Raw genomic sequence first — 9,862 nt, 5'->3', positions numbered from 1 at the left:
TAAGATCAAGGTACAATCGACACTTCCTTTGACACTCCCTTTGACACTCCCTTCGACACTCCCTGTTTCTATTCTTAATCTTCTTCTTCCTGGAATTCCTCAGAACCAGCCTTTTCCCTTTTATATGCAAGCAGGCCTCCCGAGATAATCCATGCACTCCTTTGAATTTTGGGAGCTTTAGCTCCCTACAATGCCTCACAGATTTCATAATAATAAAATTGATGACTCACTTGCCTTTACATGGTTTACGCTCCCATGCCTTCCTCCTCAGTTCCTACACATTAATTGGCTATGTACTGGTCTTGCTTAACCTAAAGCAGTGGTTCTCAAAATTCAGTAACTCTGGATGTAGGGCCCAGCGGTCTGTTTTATCAAAACTTCCATGTGATCTGGTGCATGATCAAGTTTGAGACCCAGTGGTCTATAGGAGAGAAAGATAAGGAGAAAGGACTGAGGACTGACACCAGCCCCGAAATTACACAGTAAAGAGAAGATCCTTTATTTATTGCATTTCGGTAGGGGATAAGAGAATATCATAAACCCTTTCGTCCCAGCCACTCAGAGATATTTGCATTCCAATAGGGCCCTCAGAAGCTGCAGTGTTTTAGCCCAAATGACACAATCTACAACTCTGGATATAATAATAAGCCCACAGAAGATGTCAGGAGAACCATCAAACCATACTTTATATGCAGCAGGTTTCTGTCCCTTGGAGACTTGAACCAAATGACAACTCATAGAGGAATTTTCAGGGCACGATTCCAACACTAGTGAGCAGAGGAGTCACATGGCCTTTTCCAGCCCAGTCCTTCTCAATGCTATCTATTGACAAGAGCTGTCAGATGTGGAAAGGCTTTCATCTGTTTCTATGGAGAAAACTACCTAACCTGCCCACCTGATGCTAGATCTCCTGCTGCCCAGGTCTTGAATTTTGAGTGTTACCCTTCCAAGGATGTTTATGCTCCTGTTAGTAACAAAAGCAAATAGCTGTAACTTCCCTAGCCCTGAACCTCATTTTCTTTACAAAAGATTTTAATCAGAAATACAATACTGTAAATTACATCTTCTTTAAGAAATTTAGTTTTCAGCCTTGTTTTACAAACCAACCTTTGTGCTTGAGGTCAATGCTTTTGCCTGCAGTGTTGAATGAATATTGGAAATTTGACACAGAACAAAAAATACGGCAAACAAGAAAAGAGAAGAATGAAACCAAGAGTCTATTGAAGGCTAGGGATAATTGACTATGCCATGAAAATATCAAATATAGAATGAATTAGACCTTCTGCATCAGAACTGTCTAACAAACAGCTTGTTAGTTGAATAAGGCTCTCAGTAAAGTGTATTCTGACTTGCATTTCTCATGATGCCCTGACCCTCAGATCAAACACCAAACACCAAGAAGATTCAGCATTTAGTTAAAGAGAAAAGCAATTCCTCCGGGGTTGCTTCTTTAGAAAAGTGACAGCAAGTAGACAGCTTGGCAGCAACCTGTATCCTCCAAGGAACAGGAAAAGAGACACTTGTGAGGGGTGATTTTCCCCCATGCATGTTTTTAAAGTCACATTGGACATGTCCATCTAAGTTCAAGTTATCTTGCTATAACCCACAATGACAGGAAGAGGCTCTTGTTTTTAAAGATTCAAGAAAGCAAAACATCCCATCCACGTCTGAATCTAAAAAGGAGAGCCCCGGGGAAAGATGGAATGCCATTAAGAATGCACAGACATACACACACACCAACACAAAATACAGTCACACTGGGTACTTACCTGCTGTATACATGTACAAGATCAACTTCATGACAGCCCAGACAGTAGCTTCTATCATCTGGTTTGAAAAGTTCAGAAGAGTTCTGTATATTATTTAACTGAAAAAACATTTCAGAAAAAAAGCCAGATCCTTGAAGGATTCTGACTCATGTTGAGGGTAGTCTGAAGCACCAAAACTTTAAGAGCTCAAGATGTTTCCCCAAGACAGACCAAGGACATGCCAAGTATGGCTGCCTCATTTAGATGACAATTTGAAGAATTCAGAGCCTCTGCAACAGGGAGGTATCACAATGGGAAATGAGAAAATGCTCAGGAAATAGGAATGTGGTACTACCAAAAACACACCCCCACATACTCACCTCACTTCAGCAAGGATCTAAGCTAGGAAAAAGATGAATTATACAGGCTGCCTTGGATATGGGAAGCATAATCCAAACAAATTATATAAATGGAGGAGAAACTACATTTTAGTGGCATGTGAATCAGGAAAAATAAAGCAGATACAAGGCTACTACCCACAATTTTGAAAAAAAATTAGTTTAGAAGCTGGGTGTTCACAAAGTGGTAGTTGATTTGAAGTGACACAATATACCATACTCGCAAGACTGTTTATGAAAGCTTCCTAATGGCTATCTGGGGCTGGAGTAACCAGGGGATGCAAGCGGACTCCAGCTTTCTCTTTGAAATGGAGAGTTTTCCTGAGAAGAATTTTTCTCTAGGTTTCTGTTTACAGTGCCAGTCAATATTACTGCAAATTTAAGAAGACTACTTTAATACTGTCCCAAAATTTAGACAACTTATACTGACACAGGATGACTGATGTTGGTCAAAGATTGTAGTAAGTACTAGTAATCCAGGAATAAAAGGAGCTAAGTTATTTTTGTGAAAAATGGATGACTTGGGGTGTGTAAATAATGGAAGCAAATGCAGCAAGAAACAGGGAATTTTAGAACACTTAAAATCTAATACATTACAAAGAGAGTTTGATGCTGATAAATGTAGAATAATAAGTTTTCTGGGGCTTTATCATATGCTGTAAGTTGGTGTGGCTCATGAAATATAAGGAATAAAAAAAGTAGGAGTTGAAAGACAAGTCTGCACATTATTTATGAGTGACGAAGAGTGAAATGAATGAGAACAGGTAGACAATGTCGTGAATAATGATGACTTTGATGAGTTGTTATCACACAAATCTCTGTGTTTCATAAAATATGAGGAATATTAAAGAGCAGAAGAATAAAAAGACAAGTCTACTCAGAATGAGATACAAAATGAAAGAAGAGAGAAATATAAGAGAAATGCACAGAATAATGATGACTTTTATGAGAATTTCACTCACCAGCCTGGATCCTTCATAAATATAAACTGTATAGGAAATAAAAGAGCAACAAAGAGAAGAAACAGGTCTGTGTCTGTCATAAAATATCAGCAAATAATGCCAACTAGGCTTGACAAAATAAAAGCAAAAATAATTGAGCCTAGTAAAGCTGTAGGAAGACACAATGTCTAGATTAATGTGAACAAATAAACTGAGTGAGTGTAGAATTGCCTTGCCAATAGGTAATCAGCAATCACTTGGGTGGTGGGCATTATAGTTGCAAAGGCTGCCTTGCTAACTGGTAGAACCTTGACAAATTCATAATGACCTCCCTACCATCAGTACTTAGGGCAGTGTTTAACTGATTTTCAATGGTTTGGCCTCACTAACACGCAGTCTCTTCTCAGCCCTTTTGGCTCCAATCCCTATATAGTTTGCAGGAGATTTTCTCAGCTTGTTTATACTTAATCTATACTCAGTTTATCAAATTTTGCTTTGTAAAGACCTTCAAATGTTACTGTATAAAACTAAAGACAGCCTTTTATTTTCATTTCTTGTTACATTGGAATTAAAACCTGGGACCAGATCTATCAGGATTAGTTCAAAATCCAGAACTCAATGACTTTCAAATGTCTTCTCTCTTAAAACTAATGAGATTTTAAAATCTCCCCAAAAGAGAATTGGGGGACTCAGACAAGACAAAGCAAGTGTCAATATGCCACTTCTGTGCCATTTGGAACTGTGACTTTCATAAAATAGCTCATTGGAAAGAAGAAAGTCACTGATTTATATCAGAACTAAGAATGTTAGTCTGAGACCTCAATACACAAAAACATTAATAGCAACAATTACATTAGCTTACATTGCGTAATGGTTTATAGTTTGTGTTGGGGGAAGGCCTTAGGTAATGCAGGATAAATCCTATTAGCATAACATATCCAGTTCCTCTGATTGCAATACCATTTAGTAGTGAAGTTTATTGGCTATAGCATATAAAACAAGCTTTGACTGGTAACTGTCTTTTACTTTTTCAGAGATTTTTTTTTCTCATTTAAATGATCTTTGTAGCCATGAGTCTTTACATACATACATGGCCTTGACTTGCTGATTCTGTTTGAAGAATGTCTAATACCAGGGTGGAATTATTATGGTTACTTTGCAAAGTCATGATTTCTCTAATAACATGGCCCTTCTTAATCCAAGATTTAGCTTCCCTGGGTACCCTGAATCCCACTTAGTGAAAAACCTGACATTGATGCCCTAGGAAAAATCATTGACCTTGCCCAAACTTCCTCAACCCTACAGCTCCAGCTATAAAATGCATATTCTAGAGCTCAGGGCTTCCAAGATTAGGACTGGACTCTGGTGAAAAACTACTCCCCCATCCCCTGCCACACACACCCCCCAAAACAGCAGAGCAGTGAAAAATCTTTGTTGGGATTTGCCACTGAGCTCTCTTACATGCCAAGTTCCTGAAATTTTTTTACAAATTGTTGGCCAAGCTAGAGATGAAAGTATACATGTTTCAGTGGACAGTGTCCCTGGGTGAAAGCCCTGTTTAAGGGCTAGTTTAATAGAATCCCATTCTTTGATAAGGATTAAACTCATCTGTTTAAAGGAAAACCTCCTGAAATCTTTTATTTCAATTAGGCAAGAGAAATAGGGTACTACAGCAAGAGACTATGTCTCTTTTGCAGACTTTAACTCTTAAAATTCACCCAATTAAGTATACTTAAAAAAAAATATTCCCAAAAAAGCAATTTGGCAATATGTATAAAGAAACAACAATATTCACATCTATGTATGTAAATGCATAAAAAAGGCACATAACAAAATGAGATTGCTAATTAATTCTGAGGAGAAGACCAGGAACTGGGAGGGAGGCCGTCAGCAGGGGCTTTAGTCGTATCTACAATATATTTATGTATTAAGTAATGTAATGAATTTTAATTTTAATAACAGAAAAATATACTGTCATAACTAGGATGCTCTCCCAAGTTAATAATAAGAAATTCAGTGTAGAAAAAAATAAGAAACAATGAAGTGTCCTAAAATAGGGAATGGCTTAAACACATTAAGGAATACTATTTTAAGGCTATTTTATATAATAACAAAATACTGTATTAAGGAATTTCTAATTACATTAGACAATGTCAATAGTATACTGTTAACTTAAAATATCAGGATGCAGAACTATATCAAGCATAATCTCAATTTTGATGAGTAAAAACATAACATACCCTGCCAAAATGTTATTGGTAGTCACTACCAGTTGGTGAAATTGTTTTCTTTGTTATACTTGACCGTGTTTTCCAAAGTTTCACCTACTTGGTTTCTAGAATCTAGTTTCAACATGCTTTTATATTTGCCTTTGGTCTTGTGTTGCAGGCGTGTTTGTGTGATTCGAGGCCAAGTGGTGGCCATAGATGGAACCCCTCTAGTAGGGGTGAATGTTAGTTTCTTGCACCACAGTGATTATGGGTTTACCATCAGCCGGCAAGATGGAAGGTAGGTCAATATTGTTTCTGATCGTGTGGAGGCCAAAAACTGACTTCTAGCCATTAGTGAAACTTGGGCTCAGGTGATACAATATTCGTAAGCCCATCTTCCTTCTGTCTGTCTCTCAAACAATCATTGGTGATAATTATTTTCTCTACTCCCCACTTAAATCAAACCAAATTTCTCTTCTATCCCTGTACTAATAAACCCTGGTCATGTGGAAAATTTTCTAGCCTTCATCTAATTTCATTTATAAAACCAGCTTCAAAATTCAGTGAGATGATACAGATTATAAAGGAGCCACAGAACGCTTAGGCTGTTTTTCCAAGGCAGCCTCAAAATATTTTAGAAATGAAGGTGTCAAAAGGTTTCTTCCAGAAATATGGAATTCAGCCACATTAAAACGTTTATTTTAAATATGTCCTTCCTAGACTGCCTATTTTACTAGTGGCTGTAACTGATTGACAAGCATGGTCAGCCTAACCAATTCCCCTTGGTGTCTTTATAACTATAATGATTTAACCTTAAGCACTGATCACCAGGCTGCTCTCCAAGGGCTTCTTAATGTACTCTGAGACCTGGGAAACAAGACCACTAGGTAAAATCTTTTCCTTGTGAAAAAGGATTTATTCACAGAAACATTTTTGTTGCTGTCATTTAGACAGACATTTGTTCAGAATATTTAGTCAATAGGCCCATGCATCCAACTTAAAGTTATCTATTTATGACTCTCAGGAACATTCTTATAATGGCTTTTAGGTGTCCTAGTCTCCAAATGGCTACCCTTAAAATGTCATACTCATAACAAGCTACTTCAATACTCACATAAAGAGAGCTTTATGGCTTGGAGCTTTATCACAGTGTGAGAAACTATCTCATTTCAAGAACCTATAATTAAACTTTATTAGTGCTAACCACTTTAGAATTGTTAATTGTTTATTTTTTCAATTGCTCATCAAGAAATTGCTTATAAAAATTAGTAAATAAGATAATAAGGAAGACTTTTAACCTACTTAAGAAAACGAACTGTTTTTAAGACTTTAGTAAATCATAAGGATTATTTGTATATAAATTATATTACTTATTAAATAGCCATGTATTTGTTATAACAAGTTCAGCAGAACAATTCTGGGTACAGGTAGTCTGGAAAAAAACACACACACATACACACACATATATATTACTTATACATGTATATATAAGCAGTAAAAACTACATATCCTTTCAAATATTCCATAATCAGCACATTAGTAATTCAAATGGACCTTTCTTCCAATTAGGTTGAAAGATAGAAGTTTGGTAGTTCACTAACCAGTTACTTGTACACAAAACTGACCACTCCTTTGCCAGCATGTCCAATCATGTGCCAGAAAGTGAGAAATGGATTATTTCTTTAAGTAGAATATGCCCTCAGGGACAATTGACTTCTCATGGAGAACTGATGGGCCCTCGGGTTGTTTTTTTATAGCTTGTGTGCAAAGGTTTCAGTGAATTATCTGATATTAACAAGAGAACATAAAAGAAACTTGATGTCTAAAAAGTTTAAAATTTTGTTTACAGGTTATAGAAAACATTACAGAGGGACAATTTGTGTTTTTAGTTTTAAGTAAAGTGCCAAGACCCTCCTCTATGAGCTCACTGTGAAAACTAGGTTTATGTAGATGACAGCTACTAGCCAGAGTCCCCTCTGGCAATAATTCTCCCCCAAGGATCTACAAAGGGTGTCAGCATTCAAAATATGTACTCCAAATGCCAACTAGACTGTCCCACTATCACCTCTTGGACATAAAGTGACAATGTGATGAGAGTTTCCATTTATATGTCTCTGCTCATTGCTACCTCAGATGGAGTAAGTACATTTCAGAAGAGGCTATCATAAGGAAACTATATATGAGGGCAAAAGGAGTATAGAAAGGCTGTAATTAGCAGATACCTAGTAGACAGAGTGTGATGTGCAAGATGCTATAAGGACCCTCTGTCTCCAATTCTCAATCCCATTGGTCTGCCACTGTGCCTGTAGTTCCCACTAAATGTATCATTGCTTGTGGTTAAACTATTGATTGTCCCTAAGTCCCTGTTAAATACAAATTTGTTATGTGGGATTTAGAAATAATTACCCCCATTATCCTCTGCACAAATTAACTGACAGTTTTCCTTATAGAACCAGGAAAAGTCTAGGTCATGGGACCAAAGTGATGTATTAAAAGCAGAAAGAAGGATGGGAGTTAAATACAAGGCCCTCTAAAAGTAAGAAGAGAATAGATATGCAAATTAGGAGGGGTCAAAGTATCTGAAAAGAAAAAAATGGCAATTCTAAAGGAAAAACAAAGATATTAGTATCTACTACATGCCAGGCATTTACATAGATTTCATTCTGTTTCATACTCACAAGAATGTTATGAGATAGGAATCATTATTATCATCCTCCCCATTTGGCAAATGAGAAAACGTATCCAAGTTAACACAGCTAATAAGGGTAGAGCCCAAAAATTTAACTCAAGTAATCGGCTCCTGTCTTCTGTGATTTACCACCTTCAACTTAGATAACAGGTGCTCACTAAAGTGTTGAAAAACAACTGTTTATAGATATTTCAGCTAGTGATGAGCCAAATAGATAAAGGGATGATCTTTAGAAGATTTTTGGGAAGCATTAAGGTCTCAAGAACTTTGTTTGGAAAACTTTAGAAATGAAGAGAGAGAGTTCCCTCTGATTCCCCTCAAGGCAAGAGTTTCTTCACTTATCAATACCACAAGGCAGAGGTAATCATTTGCATAGGTTTCAGTAGTTTTCCATCTATGAATAGGTTTGACCTATTATGGATTGACAACAGTCTCCAAACAAATATCTCCTCTTCTTTGGGTTTTTTATATGCACTCTCATAAAACTTTATAGCCTGGTTTTTTGTTTGTTTGTTTGTTTTTTAGAATAAGAATAATAATGATTTTATTTTACCTTCATTTATTCCTTTTTATCATTCTTTATGTAGGTCAGAGTTCATGACCTATATTATTTTCTTTCTCTCTGAAGAACTTCTTTTGATATCTTGCAACTCATCCCTCTTGGTGACAAATTCCTTCAGTTTTGTTTGTCTGAGAAAGTCTTTATTTCCTCGTTGTGTTTAAAGGATCATTTTGCTGGATACAGAATTCTAGGATGATGGGTTTTTTTTTTTTTTCCTTTCAACACTTTAAATATTTCACTCTGCTCCTCTGCTTGCATGGTTTCTGAAGAGAAGTCTGATGTAATTTTTATCTTTGTTCCCCTTTACGTAGATATTTCTTCCCTCCCTCTGGCATTTTTCTTGATTTTTTTTTTGTCTTGATTTTCTGCAGCTTGAATCTGCACATATGCCTATGTGTAGATTTTTTGGCATTTATCATTCTTGGTGTTCTCTAAGCCTCTTAGATTTGTGGTTTGGTATCTGTCATTAATTTTGGAAAATTTTCAGTCATTATTTATTCAAATATTTTTTCTCTTCTTAACTCTCTACTCCTCCTGGTATTCCCATTACTTGTATGTTACAGTTTTGTAATTGTCCCAAGGTTCCTGGCTATTGCATTCTGTTTTTTTTTTTTTTTTTTCAAATTAAGTTTATTGGGCTATCATTGGTTAATACAATTATATAATTTTCAAGTGTACAATATAATTTGATATCTGTGCATTCTATTGTGTATTTACCACCCAAAGTCCAGTATCCTTCAACTACCATATTTTTGATCCCCTTTACCCACTGCAACCTCTTCGTACCCCGCTATATTTGACCTCCTTTACCACATCTACATCCCCTCTCCTCACCCACTCTCTACGCTCTGGTAACCAATACTCCATAGTTCATGTCCATGAGTCGCCATTTGTTTGTCCTACTCGTTTGTTGCTTTTAGGTTTGTATCCCACATATAAGTGATATCATGTGATTTTCAACTTTTTCTATCTGGCTTATTTCGCTTAGCATGATTATCTCGAGGTGCATCCATGTTGTTGCAAATGGCAGTATTTCATCTCTTCTTATGGCTGAATAATATTCCATTGTATATATATATATACCACAGCTTCTTTAGCCAATCATCTATTGTAGGATAGCTTCCATGTTATGGCCACTGTGAATAATGCTGCTCTGAACATCGATGTGCAAATATCTTTTCGGATATGGGTTTTCAAGTCTTTGGGGTAAATGCCCAGTAGAGGGATTGCCGGATCATGGTAGATCAGTTCTTACTTTTTCGAGGAACCTCCATACTGTTTTCCATAGTGGCTGTACCAATTTGCAGTCCTACC

The 9,862-nt window shown here is 36.6% G+C and overlaps 1 protein-coding gene across 3 annotated transcripts in view; it reads left to right on the top strand.

Annotated features, from left to right (window-relative positions):
* Positions 1 to 9,862, top strand: part of TENM1 (teneurin transmembrane protein 1) — a 756,077-nt gene that overhangs the window by 534,911 nt on the left and 211,304 nt on the right. For all 3 annotated transcript variants that reach the window (XM_006916168.3, XM_006916167.3, XM_006916166.3), the window contains exon 16: positions 5,476 to 5,595. In XM_006916168.3, coding sequence (XP_006916230.1) covers positions 5,476 to 5,595 — 120 coding nt within the window. The remainder of the gene's footprint in view (positions 1 to 5,475; positions 5,596 to 9,862) is intronic.

Source organism: Pteropus alecto, unplaced genomic scaffold (assembly GCF_000325575.1).
Source record: "Pteropus alecto unplaced genomic scaffold, ASM32557v1 scaffold116, whole genome shotgun sequence".
Classification (NCBI taxonomy): Eukaryota; Metazoa; Chordata; class Mammalia; order Chiroptera; family Pteropodidae; genus Pteropus; species Pteropus alecto.
The sequence above is the reverse complement of the archived record's forward strand: the minus strand, read 5'-3'. Positions and strand labels throughout refer to the sequence as shown.